Consider the following 16,226-nt stretch of genomic DNA (forward strand, 5'->3'; position numbering starts at 1 on the left):
ATGCGATGCTCTGCCGAACTCTCCCATTACACATGTGTGGTCTCTGCAGGTGGTGGAAGCAGCGATTACACAAAGATACAGCACAATGATTCTCTGCGGGCGCCCATCGCAGTTAGATGGATCACTGCAGACATTTCTGGCAGTATACGGATTTAGGAAATACTCGGAAACAAACGAGACAGTAACCGAGGTCACATCAGTCCCCTTTTTAGCACGCACTCATGTGCAATAATATATGAATAAGGGATGTAAACATCCACAGAGAAGACTCAAGTATACCACTCAACCACACATTTACGGGCTAACAATGGTAACCAGTGAATTAAAGAGAGGAATACAATAAATCTTGTTGTGTTGAGTGACTGCTCCCTTACTTACACGTACGAGTGTGTGGTCGTTACAAACACATTATACATTGTTATGTGCTAAGTGCATTTATCTCGCAGTCACGCTCTAAGAGAGCTATACCTGTGCACCCTGAGCTTGTGCTGTGTATTCATCCCAACACGAGGGGCTTTACACTGCACCATTAGGTCACCTGGTAGTTAGTTACACTATAGGGATTATTATATGATTGGCATTGGCATATTACTGTTTGCCGTATTGCTACTATCATCCCCACTACTAGTTTCTCCGTGGCACCCGCCCCATCTGGGGATTTATTTTATTCCTTTTTTTATTTCACTGGTACATACGTTCACTTTATGTTTCGGCGTTGTTAATTATACAATTAAAGATGGATTATTTTCTGTTTTTAGCAGGTCAGACGTCCTGTTACCATCGTTAGCCCTTTAATGTGTGGTTGAGTGGTATACTTTAGTCTTCTCTGTGGATATTTACATCCCTTATTCACATATTATTGCACCATGAGTGCGTGCTAAAAAAAAGGGACTGCTGTGACCTCGGTTACTGTCTTGTTTCCATATAATTTTTCCCTATGCACCTGGCGTTTGTGTTTACTTTCTGTTAAAGGGATTTGAGCGATATCTTATCTGTTGTTTTTAGGACATACGCCCATGATCGGTCTCACGGGGAAAGGCTTCCAAGCGGCTTTAGGAATTAGCACTGTGCAGCAGACGTGAGGTCAAAGTTGCTCTCTCTTTTTAACCTTGAGGGCCACAAAGTGAGGTGTTGCTCTGCAGGTTTGTTCATGGTACAAGGTTGAAGTGCCCCTGCTGTGCTCCCCTAATTACCTGCACGAGGATGTAATTGGCAGGCTCGGGATTTCGGACACGGCGTGCTCTTGCTCATTCGGCTTTAATTTTTGCAGAAAGTCTGCCATATTGTGGTGGCAGCAGAGGGCTCAGTCTGGCATGAAATTCCATTAGCCCGATTCCAGCAGTTCAATTTGTTTGTCGCTCACAGCTCCTGCAGATAGCAGGCTCCTAAGCAATCTCCCATCCCCAGCCCCGGCTAATTGGTTATTGCAAGGCTGTTTTCACCCCCACTCAAGGTCACCTGCAGCCCATATTAAAAGCCCCAACGCCATTAAGCCACATACTGTGAATTTGCAGTCAAGGGAAAGAAACCGATATTAGAAAAGGTAGGCAAGGTGTTGAATGCTTAAGGTATATTTATCTTAAGAGTTTATCACCACATTTTCTCTCCCAAAAATGGGGAGACATTTGCCTTATGCATATACACAAACGTGTGTGTGTGTGCGTGTGTGTGTGTGTGTGTACACACGCACGCACCACACACCGACGAAGTATTCTGCAATAATTCCAAAATTGCACTCATTATGAATAAATTAACATTACTTTGTGGAGAAAAAAAACCCCACAATTAAGAAGCTCCAGAAACATTTTTCTTTTTTTTTTTACGTGAATTAATGCTCCAACCCCCAAGGGGTTGGGGGGGGGAGAAGGGAGGGGGGGGGAAAGGGAGGGGGGGGGAAAGGGAGGGGGGGGGGAAGGGAGGGGGGGGGGAAGGGAGGGGGGGGGGAAGGGAGGGGGGGGGAGGGGGGGGGGGAAGGGAGGGGGGGGAAAGGGAGGGGGGGGGAAAGGGAGGGGGGGGGGGGAAGGGAGGGGGGGGGAAGGGAGGGGGGGGGGAAAGGGAGGGGGGGGGAAAGAGAGGGGGGGTTAAAAATGGCAGCTGTAGCAAGGAGCAGGTGAATCTGGTGGGGTAAAGCAAACGGCTTATCAAAGAAATTCACACACTATACTTTCATGTTCAAGAACGTGTTTGGTCTTAATAACAAAATAAGACTTGGTAATAAGACAGGAATATGAAGAAGGGTTTTACGAGGACAAATTTGAAGCTCAGAAACTAGTTCTGCACAGATTGCTGAATAACGGCTGGGTGCTGAGATCAGTGCAGGAGCTTCAAACACAGAACGATCTGCCACTTACATCCCGCGATGTAAGACAGAACAGAGGGTGGAGCGTGAGTCCGACGATCAGCAGAGGAGTCCCAGGCTGCACCCTCGCCAGCATGAAATATTTATCTGCACCGACTTCTCACACGGCTTTGAAGCCAGCGTAAGAGAACTGCAGCTTTGTGCGTGCAGGGGAAAAGGGGACAGTATATACTGTAGGAGCCGACATTTGACTCATAAGCTAACAGCAGTGAAAGGTTCAAGGTTCAATTCCATGCAGCTGGTTTAAAAAAAATGTGCTATTTGTGTAATCTGCCAATTCTAAAAAAGGCTTAAAATCACCTTTAAACTTTATTTATTTGTATCTTGTGAAAAACTAATGGGGTAATTTTTTGGGGGGGGGGGGGGGGTTTGCACAATTAATGCGTATTGGCAACTTTGTGTGACTGACGAGGACAAAACAGTCTGATCACAAAAACACATTGGATATTTTTTTTTTCTTTTTACAATCTTTATCCAAAGCATTTGGTTAAAATGAAAATAAATGATTCAGTGATTGTTTTAAAATAGTTTTACTTTCCTGGTATTTTTGGGAGGTGTCAATGAGCTCCATTTAAACCTATTAAACAGGTCACTGTCCTTAATTCACTCTTGTTGTAGGAAATAAGGACCCTTTAAACGTCTCGGGGTCCCACTATTTATAATGCTAAATTGCGGAGACACCTTACAATAATCTGACCCTAAACTAATGGAAAAAATATTAACAAATTAAAATAATGCTCAATGAAAACTATTTTAAGTATGAAACAAAACTGCTAACCATGTTCCCATTCAACACTAATAGTTATATTTACTTTTTAACAGGGGGCACACACACACACACACACACACACACACACACACACACACACACACACACACACACACACACACACACACACACACACACACACACACACACGGACAGAAAGGCAGTCACACAAAAAGCAGGAACCCCCCCCCCCCCCCTCTGATACTCCCACAACACCCCAGGGTACAGCAGCACCTTATGATACTCCCACAACACCCCAGGGTACAGCAGCACCTTATGATACTCCCACAACACCCCAGGGTACAGCAGCACCTTATGATACTCCCACAACACCCCAGGGTACAGCAGCACCTTATGATACTCCCACAACACCCCAGGGTACAGCAGCACCATATGATACTCCCACAACACCCCAGGGTACAGCGGCAACTTCTGATACTCCCAGGGTACCGTAGCACCTTCTGATACTCCCAGGGTACCGTAGCACCTTCTGATACTCCCAGGGTACCGTAGCACCTTCTGATACTCCCAGGGTACCGTAGCACCTTCTGATACTCCCAGGGTACCGTAGCACCTTCTGATACTCCCAGGGTACCGTAGCACCTTCTGATACTCCCAGGGTACCGTAGCACCTGCTGATACTCCCAGGGTACCGTAGCACCTTCTGATACTCCCAGGCGACCGCAGCATCTTCTGATACACCCGCGGCACCCCAGAGTACCGTGGCACCGTCTGATACTCCCAGGGTACCATGGCACCTTCTGATTCTCCAAGGGTACAGCAGCACCTTCTGATACTCCCAGGGTACTGTGGCACCTTCTGATACTCCCAGGGTACTGTGGCACCTTCTGATACTCCCAGGGTACTCCCTGTGGTAACCTTCTGATACTCCCACAGCACGCAGAGATTGCTAGGCTATGAGTTTCAGGGAGGGGTTTACAGAGAAAGTCTTGTCAGAATGTGCCTGGCTAGTCGGGTTCCAGAGTTGCTGGAAACCCCAAAAAAGTACCCGGGAATCAGGCCGGATTCCCGGATACATTGAGACACATTGCTCCAGCAAAATTTCCCCCTTAGAAACTGGTCATGGGGTCCCTAGGTTAAGAGGGATACCCAAGTAATGCCCAAGTCACCCAGAACCTATATAAGGGTTCTGGGGTACTCCAACCATGCATAAGGTTGTGAAGGATTTTATAAATTCATTTTTATAGTGTATGGGAATATGGCTAGTCAGAAATAAAGTGCAGCTTTTTATTTTATTCCCCATACCAGCAGACTTATAATAGTTTAAAGTGTACATTTGTATTAAACAGTGTGTTTTAAACATATATGCTTGTGCACAATATAATGAGCAGGGACTTTCATATCCAAAGTTCTGAGTGAGTCACTGGGCTTCCAACTTTCGTGCCAGCATGTCTACTCAGACTCCGGACTTGTAAGTCACAGAGGATACCAGGAGGTGTGAAGACCATCTGGGCCGGATGGCTGGGTGAAGTATCCATGTCTTGGGATGAATGAAAATCCTCCGGACTACCATTTGCCTTCCCAGACGTGGAGGCACCTAGCCCAGCGGGTAACCTTTGAGTACCAAGTGGTTGAGGTGGCAAAGCTTGTGAATGCCCTTGGCTGATTCAGAGGATTCCCGAGCCCGGCTTCAGAAGATTGGCATCACTCTGATTGGCTGAGTTATTTCATGAATGAACTCAGAAATACTATAAGAAATACTCAGCCAATCCGGACGTCAGATTCTAAGCGCCAGAACAGCAGCGGCAAATTTGAAATGCCCAAAAGATGCTCTGAAAGAAATAGCAAAGACACCGGCTTCAGAAATGCGATTTGAAATATTTAAGTCCCACTTTCCGGGGCCAAGTTCTCAGAAAGGATCGTAGCGGTCGTGGCTGGAATTTCATGCCGATTTCCATTCTAGGGAATCAGTGGTACCTCCCGGTCACAATTTTACACATCCATCAGAAGTCTGTAGAGCGGTGGCGTCTGGAATTGCTTGCCGATTTCAGTACCAGGACATTCCGGGCTAAGTCCCGGTCAACTAAAGACTCGATTTATACTATATTAAGCTAGGAAAGTCTACTTTTTTGCAGCTGGTCCCAAGTAAGTGTGTTCTTCTTGTGTAGTTTGTGTTCCATTGTGTGTTTGCCTGTTTATGCGAATACATTTCCAATTTATTACACTTATCTTGCTTTGCTCATTGCATGATCCCGAGCACCCCATTTCTACGGTCACTTCCCGACCCCTCACCCAGGTTTACAAAACCGGTTTAACAGCGGACACGGCCACAGCTGGGGAATTTAGCCCTACTGATGAGCAGATCTCGTCAACCCAGAGACAAATCAATAGCCGAATGAACTCATCATGGGGAATGGAATGACATGCAAGATACCAGCTGCACTTCCATTACTGGCCTGCGACCTCTAGGACATGTGACATGTCTGAAACGATAAGGATATATTCAAACCCATTCTACGCCGGGAAGGGCGCAGCCAACGGCTCAAGTGGTGGTCTGAGTGCCAATACAAACAGACGGCCATGGTCTGCACATCGAGACCCCCAAAGCCTGTAACAATGTGGAAGACCCCTTCCGGCCTCACATATTTAAATGAAGCGATACTTTAAGCAGATGCGGCTTCCAGAATAAATACAGCTTCCCCCCAAAAAATAAAGTAGAATTGCGTTAAAAATAAATAAAATTTGTAACTAATAATAGTGATACTCTGCACTCTCATACGTCACAGTCCATGCGTTCCTGTTTTCCCTGTTAATTCCTGGTTTCCTGTGGTTTATTAAATGCCAACATATTTCACGGCACATTAGGATGGCCAATGAAAGACACAAAAAGGACCAATCTAGCGTAATCGCGTTACAATACAAAAGGACGACTCCTAAACGCCTGTTCAAATCGCTGTAATGCTGCCTTCCCCTTACTTGGGAAGCTTTCGACTCCACTCATATGGTGTTTAAACCTTCCTCGGCGAAGGCAAAACAGAGTCGCTGCATATTGTATAGGCATTTACATGAATAAAAGGAGTGAGGAGTCACCTCAAACTTTTGCCGCAGTTCCTCATTGCCCTCCTCTCCTTCGGGCGGCACAGGAACGTTGAAATATTCCCCCTCCTCCTGGCTTAGCAGTTTGAACCTGGAAAGAGATATGAAAGGCCGGTGAGACACTCACAGCTGCAGACTCCGTGGAGGTGTCACCGCTGTGCAGCGAGGTGGCTTGTCTACTTATTCACAACCTGGTAGCCTAAGGCGGTGTGAACCGGCAGGCAGGGGGGTGGGGGGGGGGAGATGTGGAAGAGAAAATACATTGCAAATCTCTGACATCAACGAGAGGTTTCAGGTCCCAGGCAGCTGCCAGGGTTTTGGAAAATGTTTATGAATTACGCCCTGCATTCTTAATATTGACGGTAACAATCCCAGCTACAAAACCCTGTATTCATACAGCCCAGGAGTGGCCAACTCCAGTCCTCAAGGGCCACCAACAGGTCAGGTTTTCAGGATATCCATGCTTCAGCACGGTTGGCTCAAGCAGTGCTGACGCAGGGATATCCTGAAAACCTGACCTGTTGGTGGCCCTTGAGGACTGGAGTTGGCCGCCCGTGGGTTAGAAGATACCAGACTCCTGAAGGATGGAGCTACAGGGCTCTCTGTGCTGCAGTAAGACTCCCTGTTTTTTAACCCCTTGTTCCACCCAAAGGTTGCAGCCCCATAACCAATTCACTGCCAGAGACGCACATTTCCCTTAGCAGAAACATTAAATACTTTACAGAGTTTCAGTGGGTTTTTTTTCTTCTAAACTTTAGTAACAAGTGTAAGTTTTTGCATCATCAAGTGCGCCTGTAAAGCAAATATCACAGGCTACACATGTTAATGGAGTGTATTCTACTGCACAGTATCACTACTTTTAAAGGCCGTTTAGCCCGTAACCAGCAATGTCCTGTCTCTTCAGTGGAATACAGCACATCCTGCTTTCTGGTTCAGGTCCTGGTTTCGCCAAGCCTGATGTGTTTTTCACTTCTAATCTCCTCCTGCAGCATCTGAACAATTCTCATTTCCTCTCTTGGTCCTGTGATGCGTGAAGGCGGTTATCACACCCGTCTCCAGGAAATCATTTAAACATCTATTGTGCCTTCTATGAAAGATATATATAAAAAAAAAAAGACCTGTGTGTACTTTCCTGTCTAACCGTAACCCGCTCACTGCCAGCGAGGTGCCCCCTTCTGCATTGCTTTCTGGGGTTGTATATTCTTGCAAGCAGCTGAATACACAAGTCTGAGGTTGGTTCCAGCCTCAGCGATCTCGGTGTGCCCCCAGACGGCTAATGACAATAGCCATTGTTCTATCTCCTCTTTGGGGACTGCCAATGGAGACATGAGCCCCAGCGACTTGCAGAAAGGGTTCCACCCGGGATGTGGCTGCCTATTCTGCCTCATTCTAGATCCCTCATAAACCAAAGGGGCAATATCATGGGTGGCCAAATACAGTCCTCAAGGGCCACCAACAGGTCAGGATTTAAGGATATCTCTGCTTCAGCACAGGTGGCTCAATCAGAATGACTGACCCACTGATTAAGCTACCTGTGCCGAAGCAGGGATATCCCCAATACCTGGTCTGTTGGTGGCCCTTGAGGACTGGAGTTGGTCACCCATTCTAACCCAACCAAAGTAACAGAGCCAGTGACTGCTTTGTGTGCGATGCCTCCCTGCTTAAGAACTTAATCAAACAAGCCATGCAACGTGTATCCCGTATCCACGTCATCCTATAAATAATGACCAGAATAGGGAGATCTACCTCGCAGCCCCAGTGTTCACCCTCTGTTCCTCGTAGGTTTGCATGGGATGAACAGTTCACTCTCCCCCTGTACTTACCATCCATCTACACCAGCCTTCAGCAGCTCAGAAATCCCAAATGATAGCGACCCCATGAAATCGTTCCTGCTGGTCAGGTCCCAGTCCCAGATTTCCACCGACAACCTGCGATCCTTATCAGACTCCTTCAGCTGGCTGACGGAGGAGAGAAGACACGGAGACCATCATGAGGAGAAGGATACACCACCTCCAGCTTCAGGACACAGAGAGGGCCTCACTTACAACTTAAAGGTTTCATTCCAAGATGGGTTGAGGTTGCATTTGATGGTTTTTGTCTTCTGTTTGCTCTCACTCTTCGGGTCAGGGATCAGCTTAAGTTTCACATATGGGTCAGACGATCCATTAGGGTCCATAGGAACCAGGTTTTTTCCATCCCCAACTGGGAAACAAAATCCCAAAGAGGAAGTGAATGAATTGGAACAAAGAAGATCAACACATTACTCAACTAAGCTTAAATGATGTAAATATGCAGTCTCCAGGACCGCGTCAGGGGGAAAGCGGCCTGGCCGACCACAGGATCCGACTTCCTTCCAATGGGGCAGTCCTGGTCAGTTCAGGTGAGGGGCCTCTGTCCCAGCGTCTTCCCCTCCCACCCACTTCACCTGGAGTCTTAGACTCAGAGAAACTTGTTAATAGGCCTGTCCATCCCTCATAGGACCAGGACGACCTGAGCAGAGGGACATGTTTAATAGAGTAAATAGTAGCCTTTAAAAATTATAAATATATTGAAATATTTTTTTAATAAATGTAACCTTTCCATGTTAAACCAACGTTTGAGGGTCTTTACAATCTTTGTCTAATGTCTTTCAGCGAGGCTACAAATCTACAGTTGAATTGTGGTTTTGTCCATTGTTTGCACAGCAATTATGAAGTTATAATAAGTCAAATATATAAACATATTTAGCCGATCTGCATGAATTCACCAGACAACAAGAAATTGGAAACATTGATTTTTCACAGAGCGAGTGGGTGAACGAAAAGTTACAAATAAGCCGAATATACTGAGAAGCTGTAACCAACTACAACACACATCACTGCGAAATGCTCAAAGAACTAGATTGGTCATCACTCGAGTCTAGGCGCAAAGTTCACCTTTCCTGTCTTGCCTTCAAATACTTTCTGGGCAAGCTACCCGTCTACCTGAACAAGCTCCTCACCCCTACCACATGCAGCACTCATCATCTGAGATCAGACTCCAAAAGACTGTTCATGGTCCCAAGGCTCAACAAAGTATCGGCCGCTCCTCCTTCTCTTACCGTGCACCCCAAAACTGGAACAACATACCGGAGACTCTCACATCCACCACCAGCAGTTTAAGTTCTTTCAAAACTAAGGCTGTCTCACATTTTAATCTGGTCTGTAACTGTTACATAAGCCTATAATATACCTCTTCTCTAACTGTGCATGCCATGTATTGTATATAATGTATACCCTGTTCATTTATGTAACTGTATTTGTAACCATGTATTAATTGTCAGATTAACTATGTCCAGGACATACTTGAAAACGAGAGGCAACTCTCAATGTATTACTTCCTGGTAAAACATTTTATAAATAAAAATAAATAAACCTTATTTTTACTTGCTACTTGGGACTGCCCCTTTAAAGGTTATACAGCCATTAAACAAAGATGGCACAATTGAAGCAGGAGGGACCCATTGCTCCATGTGATCTGCCCAGGTCACTGTATACCCGGCACTTAAATTAAACTGTAACCATTGTGTGGAAATAACTCTGTGTCTAACCTTCACAGCAATATGAAGCTGGTTACCCATTGGGATAATTAATACCCAACACCTCACTGGAGTCGAAACGCAAAGCATTAACAGTTTGGCCGCTGGACACATTTGATGTTACTTGTTTAGAATAAAGTAACACTGTTACAAGGATCACTCCCAACCCCTGCATGCAATATCAGACTTTGCAGACTGTTACAGGGCAGAGTGCTTTCATTTTTATTGAAATGTAAACATACATTGCTAACTGGCATGAGGACCCTTTAGAGCCCTACTGGGAGGGATTAATTCCAGTAGCAACAAGAGGTTGGAAAATACCGTTGCATTGTATGTTCCTTTACAAGTCTCTATTCTGCTCCTGTCCAAAACAATCATATTAGACACTAAACTCCGCTCTGCTTCATACTGACTGCAAACACACATGTGCACAACCTGTGGCTGGGCAGTGCCACCTAGTGCTGCAGTTTAGCAGCTGCACCCAGAGCTCACATTGCATTTGTTTTATTTGTAATTTTTTCATTTAATAATAACAGCATGTTCTTGTATAGCGCTGCTAGTTTTAGTGCTTTACAGAGACATTTTGCAGACACAGTCCCTGCCCTGTGGAGCTTACAATCTATGTTTTTGGTGCCTGAGGCACAGGGAGATAAAGTGACTTGCCCAAGGTCACAAGGAGCCGACACCGGGAATTGAACCAGGCTCCCCTGCTTCACACTCAGTGCCAGTCAGTGTCTTTACTCTCTGAGCCGCTCCTTCTCCATTTGACACATTTCAACTATTGCAATTTAAATGGGCAGAGATATCTAGCTTAACAAAAAATAATTGAATCACTTGCCAATGTAATTGGTTTCACTAAACAAATGAAGAGGGGGAAATACATGGTTTTCTATTGTGCATAGAACCACAAACATAAAAAGAACTGATCCGCAAGCTGCACGCGCACCGCTGCCCTGACACTCACCCACAACGGTCAGCAAGTCCTGGCTGATTTCCGCTTTGATGTGAATCCGGCCCCGCCGCTCCGTGTGGTCAGTCCCGCAGAGGCTTGGCACGTTCGCTACGCAGCGTTTGTGAACATTCATCATGCAGGCTGCGGAGGGACACGCCCGGGGATTAGAAAGACATTATTCAAGATCACTGTGAAGCCACACTCTCCCCCACGCGCGCAGCCACACTCTCCCGCACGCAGCCACACTCTCCCACACGCAGCCACACTCTCCCCCACGCGCGCAATCACACTCTCCCCCACGCGCGCAATCACACTCTCCCCCACGCGCGCAATCACACTCTCCCCCACGCGCGCAGCCACACTCTCCCCCACGCGCGCAGCCACACTCTTCTCCCGCCCCCCATGGGGATCCACAGAACCATACATATGTAAGCTCTCCATGGCAGCGATTTCCTTTCCTATTGTATGATGTGCTTATTGTATTGTGATTAACTGTATTCCTTTGTAAAGTGGTGTGTGTGTGTGTGTGTGTGTGTGTGTGTGTGTGTGTGTGTGTGTGTGTGTGTGTGTGTGTGTGTGTGTGTACGGACGCTTTGGCCTGTGGACGCATCTGGAGCAGAACTTTAATGTGTGCTGCACTTCTATGCTATCATTTTCTTAAACCAAAATCAGTGGATCAGGGAAGCTCATGTCTGAAGAACGTCTCTGTATTCTGCGTCCTCAACTTCTCCTGCAATTCTTTGCTTTTGTGCTTCTTCAAGTTAGACTTTTCTCGCTGCCCCTCCTCTCTTGCTCTTTCTACCACCTCTCGCCCTCCCTACCCTCAAATCTTCTCCTCTCTTCCCCTTCCTCTCTAGAGAGGTGTGTCATCCTGACCAGATTTTCTTGGCTGCAGTTGCTATCACACTTTAAAAAAAAAAAAATATATATATATATATATATATATATATATATACAGTATATTTTTATACCTTTTTTAACTGGAAGCCATACAATAAGGTAGACATGTTGTTTTCATGTACATGGGGGGAGGTTTATTTTTGGGTAAAAAATTTTTTTTCACTTTCTAATTTCTCCACACCCCAATATCAGTGTTTTAAGCACAAAATACAATATCAAGCTTTAAGCTCGAAGGTGTAACTATGTTGCCCATAGTTCTCCACTATATTCCGCCACATGAGCCACAGATGCTCTGCATGAAAACAAGTGCAAAATTATTACCAGTGCTGACTCCGGACCACAATGGGGGTTTCATCCTATGATGTGACAAAGTTCAAGTAGCTGTATTGTTCCTGGGGAACTCCAGACTCATTGTAGGTTGTGGAGGACAAACGTAACTAGTTGTTTGAATATTTATTTTATTTATGAAAATGTTTTACCAGGAAGTAATACATTGAGAGTTACCTCTCGTCTTCAAGTATGTCCTGGGCACAGAGTTATAAAAAATACATGGTTACAATAAAAGAACAGAGGAATTATACAATATAGGGGAGGTTATAAAACCTCACGGGTCTTTTGCAAAAGCACATACAAAAGTACATAATGTATTATAGCATTCCCTACAAAACTGCACCTCTGATTCTTGACCACTAGAGGTCTCCAAACACCAACATGTACAGCAGCTCACACTACAGTATATGACAAGTCAAAATATTATTTTAAGTTATGCCACAATTTCCCTCTGTATTCCGGCTTCTAAAGAACCACATTTTCATCTACAGCCCTGGTCAATCCTCTGCTGGATGAAGGCCTTCCCAATCATCTCGCAGGTATTGCGGTTGCAAGCCGCTCTTCTCCACGTCGCTCCAACACATTTCCGCATTCCATCCTCCCCTCTTTTGTGGTCTTGTTGCTTTTTCCCCCCCAAATCCTGTTGAGTAGCATCTTCACTCAAATGATCGTAATTTTTCCATGTGATGGGATCATGCAAAACCCATTTTAATTTCTTCCCCCTTGGGATAATGTCGCAGAAATCTGTATACTACTAAACCCGTTCGTTATGTTTGCCGTCTATTCGGGTAAATACCCAGCGTACATCTCTCCATACTTCTCCAAGTTGTCTGAAGCTTCTGAACCACTTTCGCATTTAGGGTCCAGGTTTCACATCCACGGGCAGAATACTCTGGTCGAACACGTTCCTTCTGAGGCAAAGCAGAAGGTTCCCTGTGAAGATTGTCAGGTCTCTTCTAAATGCACTCCTTTCTCCTATTCATTTAATGAATTAGGTCCTCATCCATTGACACTTGCTGGCCAAACAAGACATTGTTTCTGGTTCTATTCCACACACTTTGATCATTGTACAATTTAAACATTTGTTGAACATCATATGAATTTCATCAAAACCGAAGTGGAGACCAGTCTTAGGTCTGTATTCGTGTTGTACCGGGTCCTATATATTCCTAAAACTGGGTAACGGGTACTCAGGCAACATCATTTTACCTGAACGGGTACCCGGAAGGAACCTGCCTGCAGGGTGAGGAAGAACGCCGAGGAGGGTGAAGAGGACCACGGCGATATCTGGAAGCTGCAGCAGACGTCCGGGTGGCGGTGGCAGCAGCCGAAGTCCTTGTTCAGCTGGCGGGAGCAGCAGGAACAGCACAAACAGCTGATGCCTGCGGGAGCCGGGGAACCATGTGACCGGAGCAGGAGCGTTCCTATTGGACAGCCGGGGAGGAGCCGGCTTTCCAATAGGAACGCTCCTGCTCCGGTCATATTGTTCCCCGGCTCCCACCAGCAAGAGGTGCTTGCGCTGTTCCTGCTTCTGCCGCCGGCTGAACACCGACGTCTGCTGCTGCTCCCAGATGTCGCCGCGGTCTTCCGTCACCGGTCTTACTCACCTTCCGTCGCCGGCTGCAGGTAAGTGTTGATCTATTTTCAGCTGCCCTGAAATTACCCGGGGCAGGTCCCAGCCCCCTGCTGTCAGGTCCGGGTAATTTCCAGGTAGCTGAAAAAGTGTCGGGCAATTTCCGGGTACTCGGTACATCACAAGTCTGTATTATAGCAAGCGCATGCGCGACAGTCCGCGTTGCGCGCGTTTTGTGCATATAGGCCAAATGATGATGTGCGCGACTAGTAGGCGTGGCCATGATGTCACAAGGGTTGGCCTCACTGTGATTGGCTCACAGTGTCACGTGACACGGCAGCCGCTCGAAAATACAAATTTCTTTGTAGTTCCACACAGCTGCCGAGCCAACACCATCTGCCGCACGCGTGCGCGTTGTCACTGGATAAACTGTCATAGGGAGACCGGTATTTCTCATTGCCGCGCGCACGTGCTTAGTATAATACAAGCCTTACTTGCTTCGGCGAGTTCTCCTATACCATTGCTGGGAGGTCTTCAGGACTTCTGCAAAAATGAGTGTTGTCTGCAAATCGTAGTTTAATCAAGTATTCACGGCTTGCCTTTTTCTTTCCAATTCGATGTCTTCAACACTTTTTGGTGACTACGAGTCCCCCACCATCCCACACCCTTGCTAATTCTTCATGTAATCAGAGTGGTGGATGTGGCATTCTTGTAAACAATCTTTATAATATCAATGTACCCTTCGACAATTTGTATTGTCAATGCGTTTAAAAAACAGCCGAGGTGTCGCCCGAAACAAATGCATTTCCATAAGTTATTAATCGGAAGAAGAGTGGCAGATACTATTCATTACTTGGAGAAATCGCTTTGTGTACGACTTGAATGTGGTCCATTGTGATATATCGGGAAAGATCCACATAGAAAAGGCCGGTGCACAGCCAAAAGTGCAAAGCTAGGACGTGGTGACCAAAAAGTTATTTACAGTATTGATTAAAAAACACAAAGTATCAGTGCTGGTAATCCTCCAACTAGTGCTTCATCACTTCCAGTGTGAAACATGTTACAGGATTACTAGTACTACTAGTTTATGTTTTTTAATCAATAAATAACTTTTTGGTCACCCCGCCCTAGCTTTGCCATTTGGGCTGTGCACTGGCCTTTTTTATTTGGATCTTTCCCTTCATCTATTTAAGCCTGGGAGCGCGCCTGGCGGGAGTCGTCGCAGCGGGCCGCGAGGAGTTTATAAGTGAGTTCTTCAACATTATTGTGCTTTACTTCTAAGCCAGTTGCTTTGCCTGCTTACCCCCTCCATATCTGGTGTGGATTGACATGAATCCTACCCACCCATTGTGATATATCCATTGTAAAATCCAGCTGGTCTTAGGCTGGGCTAAAGTCCAGGGTCTGTTGCAGCCAATTATGGAGTATCTTCAAGAAAATATTGGGAGTGATTGGAAGTAGATTGAATGGTCTGTAGTACCCGGGTCTGCTTTGTCTCCTCTCTCATGGATGAGGTTCTTCCCAGCTACCTTTACGATTTTAGTAGTTATTCCAGCTACCCTGGGGCCTTTCCGTCCCTCATGCATTATTGGCTCTGCTACTTTTTCTGGGAAAACACATGGTTCATTGGTTGTGGTTTCTCCTCACTCTTCATCTGCTTGATTATGCGCCTGTGTAATCGGTGTTGTTGTACAATTTCCTGTATAAGTCGTCAACTCTTTATGATAAATGCATAGTTTCTATAGTTGATCCATCATCTTGTTTGAGGGTAAAGGATTTGCTTCATCACAATTAGAAGTTCATGCATCATCCTCTTAAAACTGTTGTGATCTTTGATCATCTTCATCACCATATTGCAAGCAAATGTTCCTACATCTTCGGTTATACGCTTGCAGACAGCCTTGCGCATTGTGTACATTCAATTATGTTTTATGCGTCTTGGGATTGCTTCATCTCGTCTATTTCTTATCCTGTTTTTTGTTGGCGATTCCTCCAGTATCGTTTGTTCTTTCAGCTATAATCTTCATGCTCTCAATTATTTTTCAATGAAACCCAGTGCATCTCAAGCAAGGATATCTCGAGTTGGTATCCTCTGCTCTAATAGTTGATGTTGATTGTTTTTGTCTTTTAAAATCACATTAGGGTGTAATTTGCAGTAAATCAAATTGGTGGTCCCGACCTTCCCTCTAAACCTCATCTCACTGTCTCAAAGTAGTGGGAAGGTGGCAACTGGTGTTCAAGATGATGTATAGTGCCACTTGTGCAGGCAGGTTCAACCATACTACGAAAGCTTGAACAATATGCCTGGCTAAAGTGGGAAAGATGCTTGCCAACATGAAGTTGAGGCTGGCATGGCAAGTGAGACCTTAACCCCCAAATATGGAAAGACGCCAAAAGGCAATTACTCATTCTCTGGAGGCCAGCTTGTCCTTGGGAGGCAAAGTGTGCAGGAAGAAGGTATGAAGACGCCAAGAATCCCCAGAGGTCAAACACCACCTCTTATTCAAACCCCAACTTGGCTACCAACAACAGCCGGACACTCTCCAGGGAAGCTGCACTGCACGAACTGGGAGACCAGAGTACAAATATTAAGTGGGATATTGTTGACCTTAGGTTAAGTAGTAAATAAAGATGAAGGCCTCACTAAGTTCAAAAGCTATTCTATTACAAAGGTACAGAATGTTTTTTTTTTTAATCAATAGAGGAGGTTTCATCATTAACAAGGAATGG

At 45.7% G+C, this 16,226-nt stretch overlaps 1 protein-coding gene across 1 annotated transcript in view; it reads right to left on the minus strand.

Annotated features, from left to right (window-relative positions):
• Nucleotides 1–16,226, minus strand: part of PRKCB (protein kinase C beta) — a 124,707-nt gene that overhangs the window by 31,037 nt on the left and 77,444 nt on the right. Inside the window, 4 exon segments of the mRNA XM_075565672.1 lie at nt 6,180–6,276; nt 8,009–8,143; nt 8,231–8,387; nt 10,706–10,834. Of these exon segments, the coding sequence (XP_075421787.1) occupies nt 6,180–6,276; nt 8,009–8,143; nt 8,231–8,387; nt 10,706–10,834 (518 nt within the window).

Source organism: Ascaphus truei, chromosome 11 (genome assembly GCF_040206685.1).
Source record: "Ascaphus truei isolate aAscTru1 chromosome 11, aAscTru1.hap1, whole genome shotgun sequence".
Taxonomy (NCBI): Eukaryota; Metazoa; Chordata; class Amphibia; order Anura; family Ascaphidae; genus Ascaphus; species Ascaphus truei.